The 14,296-nt window shown below is 50.0% G+C and overlaps 1 protein-coding gene across 1 annotated transcript; it reads right to left on the bottom strand.

Moving 5' to 3' along the window:
- Positions 1 to 5,602: 5,602 nt before the first annotated feature.
- Positions 5,603 to 13,077, bottom strand: Plekhf1 (pleckstrin homology and FYVE domain containing 1). Its single transcript, XM_028754175.1, has 2 exons — positions 13,005 to 13,077; positions 5,603 to 7,136 (listed from the first exon to the last, which is right to left on the bottom strand). Exon 2 carries the CDS (start codon positions 7,118 to 7,120, stop codon positions 6,281 to 6,283), a length of 840 nt encoding a protein of 279 aa, XP_028610008.1. The 5' UTR covers positions 7,121 to 7,136; positions 13,005 to 13,077; the 3' UTR covers positions 5,603 to 6,280.
- Between the last annotated feature and the right edge of the window lie 1,219 nt (positions 13,078 to 14,296).

Raw genomic sequence — 14,296 nt, 5'->3', positions numbered from 1 at the left:
ATGCTCCAATTAAATGTTTTTCTAAGTTTCCTTGGTCATGGTGTCTCTTCACAGCAATAGAACAAACAGTAACAAAGACAGCTTTCAAAGGCTGTGTGCATCTGCGAGCTTTGCCTACTTACTTGTTCTGCATCTAGCACCATCTGTACTGTGCAATCTATAGCACACTCATCACCAGTGGAGATCCTGCTAAGCTGTCCTCCCTCCAGCCCAGGTCTCAACGAGCCTGGCTACCCCAAGGGAGAAGTGGACACTGCGGTAGGTATGGTGGGCACTTCTGCTCCAGCTTGTGAGGGAAACTCACAGTGGGTGTTAGGAAGGAAGAACTTACCCTTCTTTGGTGAGAGGCCAGGCCACCAGTTCTGGGACCCCATGCATGACTTAGCTATTGTGACCTTGCTGTCAAGCACACCCATGGTGTTTGGGTGCCTTCCTAGTATGCTGGCATCATTTTCTTTGAATGAGACCCTGAGGTGGGAGATCTGGTTCAAGTGTCAGATCTCCCATTGATCAGGGGAACCCCTCACATTGTCATAGAATGGCTGGCCTAGTGAAATTTCCCTGCGACTCATGCAGGTGGGTTCCTTAACCCACAGCCTTACAGCAGGGTTTATTGTTGTTGTTGTTTTAATGGTAAGGCATTCTAACTGGGGTGAAATGACAGGTCAATTAAGTTTTGATTTAATTTCCCTGATAGCTAATCGGCTCCCAAGGATTACAGGCACCACCACCCCATGACTGAAGGGACAAAGGCAGGTGGATCTCTGTGAGTTCAAGTCTAGCCTGAGTTGCAAATTTTAGGCCAGCCAAAACTAAAGTGAGACCCTGTCTGTTTGTTTTCTGTCTGCTGTCTGTCTGTCTGTCCTCTGTTGAATCTGTCAGTTGACTGCAGTCTTCCTGTCTATTTTTGCTTTTGGTGTCATATGGAAAATCATTGTCTATACAAGTCTCATGAAAGTCGGCTGGGGCTTACAGTGGAAGGAGAGAACAGACTCCTACTGGTTGCCCTCTGACCTCCACATGGCACATAGCACCTACCCCTTTGAAAATAAATGTAACAATACTATACATTCTTAAACTCTCTCCCTCTCCCTCTCCCTCCCTCCCTCTCTCTCTCTCTCTCTCTCTCTCTCTCTCTCTCTCTCTCTCTCTCTCTCTCTTTCTTGTTGAGACAGGATTTTTCTGTGTAGCACTTGCTGTCTGTCTTGGAACTTGCTCTGTAGACCAGGATGACCTCAAATCAGAGATCCGCCATAGTGTTTGTCACTATGCTTAGCCAGTTTATTAGTATTATTATTAATTATTTTATTTTATTTTGGTTTTTCAAGACAGGGTTTCTCTGTGTAGCTCTGGCTGTCCTGGAACTCACTCTGTAGACCAGGCTGGTCTCGAACTCAGAAATCCGCCTGCCTCTGCCTCCCAAGTGCTGGGATTAAAGGCGTGCGCCACTACCTCCTGGCTTTATTAATTTTTTTAAAAAAAGGAAATTTAGGCCGGGCAGTGGTGGCATACGGCTTTAATCCCAGCACTTGGGAGGCAGAGGCAGGCGGATTTCTGAGTTGGAGGCCGGCCTGGTCTACAGAGTAAGTTCCAGGACAGCCGGGGCTACACAGAGAAACCCTGTCTCAAAAAACCAAACCCCCCCCCCCCAAAAAAAAAGGAAATTTAATAAAGCAAACAAGAACCAGTATCCCAGTCCTCATGGATACCAAGATAAAGCTTGCTGAAGCACGTTATTCTGAGGTGCTAATACATTTCTCCTTTTTAGGAAGCTCTACTAAGGCCATCCTCTGAGACTTGGCTAGGTTTTGTGTGACCTGTCCATCTCTGCGTGGATCACAGATAGACCCTAGTAAGTAGGCACCAGTATTCACCCTCATCACCACAGAGACAGAATTCCCAGGGTCCCATGATCCCCTGCCTTCTTCTCCACCTTGGAAGACCACATTTGGGAATCTCTAATTCTATGTAGGAGGCTCTCTCCTTTAATAAATGTGGCACCTGGAAGTCCCATGGACAAATACACAGGCTAGGAACCCCGGCCTTGTCCCTTGAAAGGCCTCTCCTGTTGCCTGAATCCTGTGTGAAGATTGGACTCCACTGAGCTGCAAGAGCAGTCTGTCATCTGTCCCTGAAGCCCTGGGTCCCAGCTGTAACCTTACATTCTGCTCCAGTGCTCCCTCATCAGGGCTGGACTCTGCACATTTGGTTCAGGCAATGCTGAGGCCCAAGTTTCCATTCACGATTTTGGCCCCAGACTCTGTCTCTCTTCATTTCCAGGAGGGGCAAGGGTAGGCTCCTCCCAAGGCCCCAGGGCTGCCAGAGAGTCAAATGCTCTTGGCAGGGACAATATCCACACAGCTGGGAGGATACATTCCAGGGAGACTCAGCTGGCAGGACAGTGGGTTCCTGTGTCGTTGCCAGGCCTTGTGAGCAGAGCCCTGGACAAGAGCGTGAAGCCTGGCCCTAACCCATGAGACAGTGCTCTTGGATCCTGTTGTCTTTCTGCCCAGAACTGGGAAAATAAGAAGACATCTGCAAATGGCTGAGGTACTGAAGTCCATCCTGAAAACTCCTGAGCCACTGGGTGGGGTGGCAGTCAGGGGCAAAGGTCAGCACTATAACCTTGACTTAGCCCTTAGCACCTTGGCTGGAAGTCCCATTGAGAACAGCCCATGCCTGAGCTGCTGCCCAGGCAGGCCCCTCTCTGAGAACATCCTGCATAGCATGCTTGCAACCCTTGATCCCAGCCTGGCTGATTATGCTGCCTCAGCAAGGGACTGAGGACAGTCTCTCATACAGGTCTGTCCCTTCCCAGGCTCTATTCTATGCCTATGTGCTAGATTTTTGCGTGTGTTACATTTATGCATATGAGAAACACGTGGTCTTTGAGTCTGGCTTGTTTGGTTTAACCTGGCAATCTCTAGTCCATACATTTCTCTACAAATGACAGATTTTCCTTCTTGGTGTCTGAATAAATCTCCAGTGTATATACACTACATTTGTTTTTATCCATTCACATGCTTACGGACACCGAGGCTGGCTCCATACTGGCCATTGTGAATATTGCCAGGATAATGATGGTACCCAAGTATATGCTGACTACCCATCAAACAGGGCCATCCTCAGCGGTTTTGCTTGCAGGGAGCCTGCACAGTGACTTCTGTAGTGATCACACCACTGCACCAGGGTACAAGTTTCCTCTCCATCCTCACCGTTTTGCTTTCTTTCTTTCTTTTTTTAATATTTATTTATTTATTTTATTGATGAATACACTGTAGCTGTCTTCAGACACACCAGAAGAGGACATCCAATCTCATTACAGATGGTTGTGAGCCACCATGTGGTTGCTGGGATTTGAACTCAGGACCTCTGGAAGAGCAGTCAGTGCTCTTAACCGCTGAGCCATCTCTCCAGCCCCCGTTTTGCTTTCTTACACATCTTATTTCAAGGCCTTCATTTATGCAGCCTGTTCCCCACTACGCTTCAGCACTGGCAGGATACTGGGTGCCGCCTGGTCTCACACAAGAGTTCAAGGCAAAGGTCATACTGGGAGTTCCCTTGGTATCTCAGTAGATAAGAGTCAGAGGTAGGAAGGAGGCCAGGGACGCCTGCCCTCCACCACCGGCAGAAAGGGCAGAGGATGGGCTTTTGATGGACTCTCCCTTGGGAATCCTAGGCTAGCTCTGGCTACACAATCCCCACACATGTCCACCTCTCCAGCCATCTGTCCACAAGTCAGAACAGTCTTCAGAGCAGAGAGCAGACTGCTGCCTGTAGAAGCCTCTGTGGTCTACAGAGGGAGGTCTACTGTCTTTTGGACTCCAGCATGCTTCTCCAGGACACACAGACCCCTTCTTCTTCAGGGCCTTGATACTAGTCATTGCAAGCTCCTGGAGTGCTGTTTCTCCACTGGTACAGCGCTCTCTCTCTCTCTCTCTCTCTCTCTCTCTCTCTCTCTCTCTCTCTCTCTCTCTCCACCCAGAGATGCCCCTCTGTACTTGGTACCAACCTCAGCCCACCTCTAGTCTCCCTTTTCAACTGAGAGCTGAGCCAGGACCCTGACCATCTTAGTCACACCTGTGTCTCAGGCATCTGGCAGGGAACACAAGTCTCAGTAGCTTAGCATAAATGAACTCCTTTCCAAGGTTGTTGACCATCAGGGCCCTTGTGGTCTCCACCATCTTGGAGTTTGGGGAAGTAACATCCTAGTCTCAGGTCTGTGGGAGAGGGAGTCAGTCGGAGCTCTGGGATGAGGGATGAGCAAGTTCCCATCTCTTCTTCCCACAGTGCCACATGGCCCTCCACAAGCCTGCTCCTTCCACGCAGGCTCCTGCCACCTTGCTTATTTTGTACAATGGCTAAGGACCACCTCTATACCCAGTCAGCCTCAGACAGTCCCGTCTGTCCATGCCTTTTATACTCTGAGGGTTTCCAGGAAAGGAAGGTTCCAGGAGAGTGAGGTTTATTTGTCAGCACCCCTGGGTGGAAAGGATGGGACTGCCTGACCTGGGTTTCTGAGAAGATGCCAGCTCCAGCTTCAGGAAGTTACTCTTTCCCTGAGAACCTGCCTGGCCCTATGCTCTCTGCCCAAACAGGAGAAGCAGCCTGAACTAGTTTGTGTGGCTGACAGAGGCTACAGAGGGAAAGGGCTGCAAACAAACACTTCCCAATCCTCCCTAGCTGGTCACTGCCAGTGCAGGAAGGATTGCAGGCAGCTCCTGGGTACTCCATACTGAGACCCGTCAACCACAGGTCTGTCAACTGCAGACTTTGGGATTTAGAATCCTAATAACACGGTTCACTATACCAGAAGTCGGAGGGGAGCTTTCCTAGCACCCAAGTCCCACACGTAGCAAACAGTGCCCACTCTATGTACAGGGACTCCAGGCAAGGCCAGCCAGGTACTAGGCAAAGACTCATTCTCAAGACAGGGCTTTTATGTAGCCAGGGTTCTGAGTCCTAGGATTACAGGCATGAACCTTCTTTACAGAAGGTTTCTGAAGGTCTCAAAGCTCTACAGTCGAAGGCTGATGGATTGCTCCCCAGGCACCGTCTGCAGGAGCTGTGCAGGAGACTACACAGGGAAGTCTTTGTCCCAGAAAGATCAGGCTGAGCCAGACACTGTTTCCTTTATCCCACCCATTTAGATAGCCCACAGCAATGAGCAAGATGTAGCGCTACATGCCTGTAATCCCAGCTCTAGGGAGGCTGAGGGCAGAGGATCTCAAGTTTGTCTCAGCCATATGTAGCAAGTTCTTGTCTTGGAAGGAAGGAAGGAAGGAAGGAAGGAAGGAAGGAAGGAAGGGAGGGAGGGAGGGAGGGAGGGAGGGAGGGAGGGAGGTAGGGTGGGAGGTAGGAAGGAAGGAGGGAGGGAAGGAAGGAAGGCAGGCTAGCAGGCTATCAGAGCAAGAGTATGTACCACTGTTCTTGGGGAGCCAGCCACCTGGTGGCATGAATGTCTCACTGAGTGGGGGACATTTCCAGGAATGCCCAGTGTAGCAGTAACAGTGATGGTTATTCCCAGTGCCAGGGTTTCTACCCTGGACTGAGCACTGTCTGAAGCTACAAAAAGACTTTTTTGTCTTAGCAACAAAAAGACTTGGTACTTCATTCTTATTTATTGGTAAATCAGTCTGGATAGGGTTTTTCTCCCTGAATCTAGAGTCCTAAGAGAAAACATTGATTCTACTGACTGCAGACAGAGATGGGTCAGAGACAGGATACATGGGCACTAGACATTTGGTGGTGACAGGGCAGAGGGCTTGATGGGCTGGTCTGGGCTCAGGGAGCTCAGGCTGCAGGCCACTTGGGTCTGAAGGGCACACACAGTACATCTGGGGTCCAGCTTGGCAGGACCCAGTGGCCAGGTAGTGGTGTCTGCATGCTGATAGATGAGCAGGCCTCATGCTCTCCCATGGGCTGCACCTGTTAAAGGTTGAAAGTGGGAATGGGGTCTGAAGCCCAAGTTTCAGAGTGAAGAGGACCTCCAATTCTGGTCTGGTCTTCCTTCTTCAACCCTAGTCTTAATGCTTGGGTTGGTCTTAATACCTGGTCTGGTTTAATTTCAAGGGCAGCAGCTGTAGCCTGGTCATCAAGGACTACATGTGAAATGGAAGGTAAATTATCTGAGAAGAATTAGAAGAGAGCCCAGGAGGCTGCTGTCTAGCAGAAAGGCACTAGTAATGGCTCTGGAATAGCCATCTGTCACATGCCCACTGCCACAGGAAAGGGTCCCTGGCAGTGGACTGGCTTGATGCAAACACTCTGCAGGTGAGGGTCAACTATGGAAGGCTGACCAGGAGACCCCAGAAGCATAGAATTCCACCTGAGTGGGCCAGTCACCATCTCCACTGCCCTCTCTGTCCTCATCGGAGTCATCGTCATCGCCACTGGATGCACCACAGACAGTGCCGCCTAGGTGGGACAGCTGCCGTGGAGAGCCCCCGAAACTCTCCTTGGCCTCCTCCCTCCGCTTCTGGGCAGCCAGCTCTCGGTAGCAGAGGCTGCAGACACGAAGGGGCTTGGGAGAGAGACGTGGCAACAGGAAACGCTCCTTGGAACACTCAGCACAGACCACAAATCCGCATTTGCGGCAATGGTGACGCCGGGTGAGTGCCGAGAAGCGTGTCTGCGTGCAGCGCATGCAGATGTCCGTGGCCTTGTCGGGGATCCAGGGCGCAGCATGCTCTGTGGTGGGCTGGCGGCCTGTGGCCAGCAGCTGCCTCCGCACACACTCTTCTATGTGGCTTATCCATTCCTGACGTTCCGTGGTGGAGGCTGCCGACACCACAAAGGACTTCTTGGCTGTCTTGATCATCCAGCGGTTCTTGGCCTGCAGGGTCTCCGGCAGCGGTTCCAGTGTTACCTCTTCCAGGGGAATAATATGCTGGCTGCGGTACTTGCGTTTGCTAAGCACAATGCTGCCGTACACCAGGATGTCGTTGAAAAGGAAGAAGATTCGTGGCTTGGCCTTCTTGCGGCACTCCTTGGTCAGCACCCCCTCGCCTAGGAGCACACGGCCGGGCAGGGCCAGCGGCTGCCCCGATGCCCCAAAACAGCTCTCTACTGCTGCAATCCGCTGGCTGTTGATCTCGGTGTTTGCCAAGTGGTCCACCATCTTCTCAACAGCTAAGCTGTAGGAGGCAGACAGGAAGGCCATCAGCTTTGCCCATAAAGTCAGAACCACACTGCTCGCCGCCCCCCCACCCCAGCTCACTCACCCACCAAACTAGACAAGCCTATTTATTATCCCACTGTGCTTCAGCAAGCCCACTAGCCTCCCAGGTACAGAAACCGAGTGTTTCAAAGGTTGACCCGGAAAGAATTATTGGGGGGGTGGAGGGTGTGTGGGTGAAGGGGACTCTCTAGCAGGAGGGATGTGGAAAGCAGACCACAGTGGGAAGACAGCCATAAGGAGTTACCTGTAAGAAGTAAAACGCCCAGGGGCCCTAGGGACCTTGGAAATAGGGCTCACCTCAGGCACCCACGAGGAGCAAGGAAGCTGGAATAGGGAGCCTCCAGCTCCTAACAGCTGTTCTGGGATAGTCTGTAATTGGAAGACAGACGGTCCACATACGGAACAGTGTCTAGGACCCAAACAGATCACAGACTCTGCAATCCCTCATTTGCCCAAGGTATCCAACTATCTAACTGTTCAGGGTGTCGAAGCTCACTCTTGCCATCCATGTGCTACCTCTAAGCCAATGGTGATGCTATCTCATTATTCCTCACACAAACCCTAGCAGGTCAGAAAACTCTCTGCCCACCACCCCCACCTTACAGGACAAAAACAGACTCTAGAAGTAGGTTGGGGGAAATACACCTCATACCACACCACCGCCTCTGTGGAAGGTAAGGCCCACTTGGGTCCTCTGCTGATGTACTACTAGGCAGTAAATCCTAGCACACCACACGTAGCTAGGACATCTGTGCTGTCCAATTCCACCCTTCTAACCCCAGCATATTCGGACCTGAAGAGTACAGAGATGTGCTCACTTCCTGGTCCTAGCCTTTAGACTTGGCATCTCCACTAAGTTCTAGGCATGGACAGCCCCCTCACCCACACCCAGTTATCAGATAACTTCTTACAGTCAACACCGACCTCCATGTTCCCCAGGCCTTCTCTTAGCTTTTGTCCATCATCAGAAACATCACCTACCCAGTGGCTCAAACTCTAAATCTAGTCTCCATCCTTGAACCTCCTCTTTCTCACACACGAACGTCTCAACATGGGTCTCCACCACTGCACCGTAGTACGGTGCCATCTTGCCTCACCTGGAAAAGGCTATCCATGTTGACCCTGGTCTTTGACCAGCTTAGTTCCTGGTTCTCTTTCAGAACGATTCTCCATTAACCTCATCTCAGGTAGCTTTTTCCAGTGATGGCAACTAGCCAGAGGTCAAATTTGGACCACAGCCCATTTTTATTCTAACATGGCTGTGTATATTCATGAATGACTGAGCTATGTGGCGACAGAAATCACATGGCCATGAAACCTGAAATATTGACAATCTGTGACCCCTTCTGTAAGATGCCACCCTGCTTTTTTTTTTTTGTTTGTTTGTTTTTTCCCTTTGCGACGCTTATCAAGACTTGGTCACGGTGCTGGAGAGATTGCTCATTTGGACGAGAGCTTGCTTATGAACCTTGAGTAGACCCCAAGTAAAACCGACGGGTGTGGTGGTGTGTCTGTACTCCATTGCTGGGGAGGTAGAGAGAGGATCCTTGAGCCTTGTTGGCTAGTTAAGATAGCTGAATTTGTGAGTGTTAGTTCAAAAAAAAAAAAAAAAAAAAAGAGGTAGGCGGCCTATACTGCTTTCCCAGAGGATCCACCTTCCATTTCCAGCTTCCAACCTCCTTAACTCCAGCTCCAGGGAATCCAGTGCCCTCTTCTCGATTCTGTGGGCACTTGCACTCATTCTTGCTTATACCCACCTGTGCTGGCTACTCTTATGGCTACTAGAGTTATCTAAAAGGAGGAATCCTCAATTGCAAAAATTCCTCCATAAGATCCTGCCATAAAACATCATCTTAATTAATGACTGACAGAGGAGGGCCCAGCCCATTGTGGGTGATGCTATACCTGGGCTGGTGGTCCTGGGGGGTCTATAAAAAAAAGCAGGTCAAGCAGGCCAGGGGGAGCAAACCAGAAAGCAGCACGCCTCCGTGGCCTCTGCATCAGCTCTCGCCTCTAGATTCCTGCCCTGTTTGAGTTCCTGTACTGATTTCTTTCAATGATGAACAGCAATGTGGAAATATAAGCAGAATAAACCCTTGATCTTGGTATCACACTGTAGCAATAGAAACTCTAAGACACCACACACACACACACACACACACACACACATATATGTATATATGTATGTGCACAGATATGTATATACCTATATCTACATCTATCCATAATTAAAAGTAAAATAAAATTTTAAAAAACCAAAACCAAGGTGGACAGCAAAGGAGGAAGATACCAGATATCTTTGGCCTCAACACAACACACACACACACACACACACACACACACACACACACTACCACCACCAACAAGAACAACACAGAAACCCTGGTATTTTCCTGTCCAGTCACTGTACATGTCCCCTCTATTGCCTCCATTCAATCCTTAGTTCCAGCAAAACAGAAGTTTTTTCTTGCCAATGGCTAGACCAGCAATTCTTAAAATTGTGCCGTGCACCCAGTAGGTGCCATGTGCACAAACCTCTCTTTGAGACTCAGCTCTTATTTGTTGAAAAGGAAGCAGGAGTGAGTTGACCTCTTACCACATGCAAACACTTGCACACACACACACGCGCACACACACACACACAAATTTCTAGGTCACCATACGGTGGATCTGTATGTGAGGCTGCCTGTGGGAATCTGGAGGTGGGGGTGAAAAGGGAGGGGATAAGAAATCAGCCAGGGGAGACACTGAACCTCTTCAGTCCCGTTTCACCCCCCACCCCCCTTTAGGCCTAAGTGCCGTCCACACCACCTGATGGAACTATTTTTAGTTAGCTGATCTTGGCTTCAAACTTTGTTCTGCCACCTGATCATCAGTTCTTGGCTGAGGGACAATATGACAAACCCAAATGTGCCAGCACTCTACCTTCAAGGCCACCAGGCACTGTTCTGGAGGCCAACGTGGATAACATCTTACTGTAAGGAGGCCAGAATGGCCCAGAGGCAGGAGGCCCAAAAGTACAGTGGCTTAAGGTTAACAGAGTCAACTGAAACTCTTAGGAGCAGAGGGAAAGAATGAAAAACAGGGTTTGGGTTGGAGCAATGGCTTAGCACACTTGCTGCTTTTCCTGAGGACCAGAATTTGGATCCCAGTACCCACATCAGGTGGCTCACAACTGCCTGTTAACTCCAGCTCTAGGGGATCTGACACATTCCTCCAAGACATTCACATACATGTGACATTCAATCACATGAATAAAAGTCAAAATAAATCTTAAAAAAAAAAAGAACCAACAACAAAACCCAAAAAGCCCAGGCTCTTCTCACACCACGGATTAATGGACCGACAGGAGTAACGAACACTTGGTGGGCTGAAGTGAGCATCTCTAGGATGGTACATAACAACTGAATGTCACTCAAGCAGAAACCATTAAAGAAGCCCACCTACAAGTAAAAACAGGAGGTGATCCCATACCCATTGGAAAGTTCCTAGCAAAGAAATTCCAGTTCGTGCCAGAGTGGAAAAGTGGGAAGAATGTGTACTGCTGCTGGAGATGTAAACTGCCACAGCCACAGGCTGGGGACATGCCTCGGTGGCTCTCCATGCACTTGCAGGGACCCAGGCTTGGTTTTCAACACCCACATCAGGTGGCTCACAGCCACCAGTAACTCCAGTTCCAAGAGCTCTGAATATGTGTGGTACACAGACATAGAAACACTCAACAAAATTAACAACTACATCTCAAGAAAAAAAAATGGCATAGCTATGATGGGAGACAACCTGAAGACGCTTCCAAAAATTAAAAATAGATTTACCGCCGGGCGATGGTGGCGCACGCCTTTAATCCCAGCACTTGGAAGGCAGAGGCAGACGGATTTCTGAGCTGTTCAAGGCCAGCCTAGTCTACAGAGTGAGTTCCAGGACAGCCAGGGCTATACAGAGAAACCCAGTCTCGAAAAACAAGCAAACAAAAAAATAGATTTACCATATACCTTTCCCACCCTGGATCTATCTCCAAAAGGACTGGAAGGAATATCTATACTCGTGTGTGTGTGTGTGTGTGTGTGTGTTTACTAAAGCCAAGAGGCAGAGGCAAACCAAATGCCCATCACCAAGGGAACACATGATAGCCAAGGAGGAAAGGTGATCTACAATCAGAAACTAAAAATCCAGACCCAATATGACCCACTGCCAGCCTTCCTTAATGCAATCTTAGTGAAATACAATCACATTCAGACTAACACAATCTAAAAATGTATCTACTCTCTGGTCCCTTACACATGCAAAGCCACACAGGCTCTGTCCTGATGCAACCCCTCATCTCCTCTTGCTCACTGCAGTACAGCCCTTAAGAGAGCTCTGGGGCCACCCTGAACTCAGGAAGAAGTAGTGAGGTACAGGGGTAAGAGGTGAGGTTACAGGGGCAGGCAGGGCCTGTCTTGCAGGTCCACAGGCCAGTGTGAACATTCCGGGAGTTATTACAAGGGTAGTAAGGGAGTGGCACCACTCAGTTGAGTCACTGAGACTTTCTAGAATCTTCCTCCGGGAGAACAGAATAAGGAAAATGAACCCTTAGGTGCCACTTTCTCGGCGCCTACTGTTTGCTAGGTACAATGTTAAGCACATAGCATTGGCTGTCCCTACAAGTTCCTTCACACTCACCACCCTAGAACCTCAGCGAGTGAGCCCAGCTTCCAAATAAGTTCTGAGATTAGGAAGAAAAACTTTGGCCTAGGGGGCATTCCTGTAATCTAGCACCTGGGAAGATTAGATAGGAAGTTAGAGAGTTCTAGGTCAATCTAAACTATACAACGAGACCTTATCTCAAAAAACAAAATCTTTGGTGCAACATAGCTCAGAGGGTAAGGGTGTTTGTGGCCCAGTTCCATCCCGGGAACTCACATGATGAAAAGGAGACAATAACTTCTGAAAGGCATGCCCTATTAAACAAAACAACACGCCCCCACTCCCTTCAGAAAAAACCACGCCCAGGATCAGAAGTTCTTAAAGTCGACAGTGTGTAGTCTTTCCTACAGCCTGACTTTGGTGTCTTTTTTCACTGCATGGGTGACCAATTCCATCCGCAGGACACAATGCCAAACCCCTCCTTCCTTGGCGGGACAGGGTTAGCCAGACCCCAGTGCTCAGGCAACTAACTGGCCTAGCCCTAGGCAGCTCTGAGGGCTGACGTGAGCAGGACGCACAGCAAATGAAGCACTTCAGCTTACAAAAACCGCAGGGATCTAGACGCCAGCACTGATCGCCCCTCCTCCGCGGCCTCTAACCTGGTCGAATCTGATATCGGTTGTGTTCAGATTCCAAGGCCTGCGCCCTCTCGGACGAGCGCACACGTTCCGCAGTGAGTCGGAACTGCCGGTTTCCCTCTTGCTGAGGCCTGAGGACACCTCTTACTGCACTTCAGTTCTTCCCTAGGAGAGTCCAAGCCCTGTTCCACCCTAGTAACTTCCTATATGAAGAATCACAAACTTAAACTCTTCAAGGTCCCAAAACCGTCCCTCCCAACCCAAGGCGCCTCTGGCCAAGACGTGATTCCCGGAACATCATGGGATAAGGTGAGGGTAGAGACCCTGCGGAGAACCCTTCCCCGACTCACAGCTCGCACACAGCCCTTGGGCTCAGGGGCCCTAGAGTCCCAGCTGTCAACCCCTTCCCAAAGAGCCTTCACAAGTCAGCAAACAGCGAGCACCCTTTGCTCCAGTGGAGCCTCAGATGCGGATTCCTGAGCCCACCTCTACCCGCAGCTGCAGACCTGGCGTGGTGGAGAGCGGAAGGGGAGCGCTCTCCCTCCCCGTAGCTTGCTTACCTCGCGTAGGAAACCCCGCGTCTGCACAAGCGGGCCCCCGAACTGGCGCTCGCCAATCCCAGCGCGGCCCACGTCTCCGGGTTCCAATTCCCTGGTCACGCCCCTTAGAGGACCTCTGGACCAATCGGAGCCCTGGCACACAGGCGGGGGCGGAGCCGGCCGGAGTTCTCCAGAAATTCACGCGGGCGTAGTTGAAACGCTGGACCCTAAACGGGTCAGCGCCGGTTGTGCGTGGGGACTCGGGGCTGATCCCTGCTTGGAGTCCGGTTCCCAGCTTTCCTGGCAGCTACACTCAAGACTGAGTCAGCGCGGGTCCGAGGGACGGTCTGTGAGGGAAGCAGGCATGACGGGGTGGTGGACCCTCAGATGCCCCTGCTATCATGATGGCTATCTCTTTTCAGCAACAGTGACAGGCATTTTATTAAAGACCAACAAAACGATAATTTTTTTTCTAGTGGAAAAAGTCAAAAGCAGAAGGGAGGAAATAGATGAGTTTAGTGGACCCCAGGTATTCATCATGTAGCTCCAACATGAACAGGCACCCCTCCCTGGCTGCTGGTGACACTCAGAACTCAATTCCAAGGCTGCTTTCCCGTCTCACCTGCCCCCACGCAATCTGGGTTCCAATCCTGGTTCCTAAAACCCGCTAGGTTTCACTCCCACCCTTAGCCCTCTCTCTCCTTTGTCATTTCAGTGTCGCCTCCTTAGAGAGGTTTCCTTGACTACAAAGCAGCAGTTCTCAACAGCTTCCATATTTTACTATTGTCTTGTTGTTATTGTTGTTATCCCTCTTTAATCAGAAGATTTGGGGGTCCGGGTGGCATATGCTTGTTGATCTCAGCACTCAGGAGGCTGAGACAGGAGAATTGAGTTTGAGGGCAGCTTGGGCTACATAATAAGACCTTGTCTCAGTCAGTCAACCAAGGAGTTATAAATATTGGTCTATTTCTGTTGAAGTTTGGTCTTCTGCTTATATTGTACTGCTAAATTACAATATGATTACAAGGCCTGGCTACCTCCAGGGATGACTGCACATACTCAAGTGGCTCCATGTAAACTTGACCCCCTAACTTCTCCCTAATTGGTGAATAAAGCTGCCCACAGCCAGTAGCTGGGCAGAAGAGAGATAGACGTGGTCTTGAGTTCCTGGGTTTAGGGTCTAGGAGACCACGACCAGGAGAAGGACGGAGGCGGAAAAAAAAAATGAGAAGATGCCGTGGGTAAGAATCTTAAAATAATCTCCATGGGGCCTGGCTAGTTGGAGTTACGAGCAGCCCAGACAAAACATAGCA

Source organism: Grammomys surdaster, unplaced genomic scaffold, assembly GCF_004785775.1.
Source record: "Grammomys surdaster isolate TR1022 unplaced genomic scaffold, NIH_TR_1.0 125984, whole genome shotgun sequence".
NCBI lineage: Eukaryota > Metazoa > Chordata > Mammalia > Rodentia > Muridae > Grammomys > Grammomys surdaster.
The sequence above is the reverse complement of the archived record's forward strand: the minus strand, read 5'-3'. Positions and strand labels throughout refer to the sequence as shown.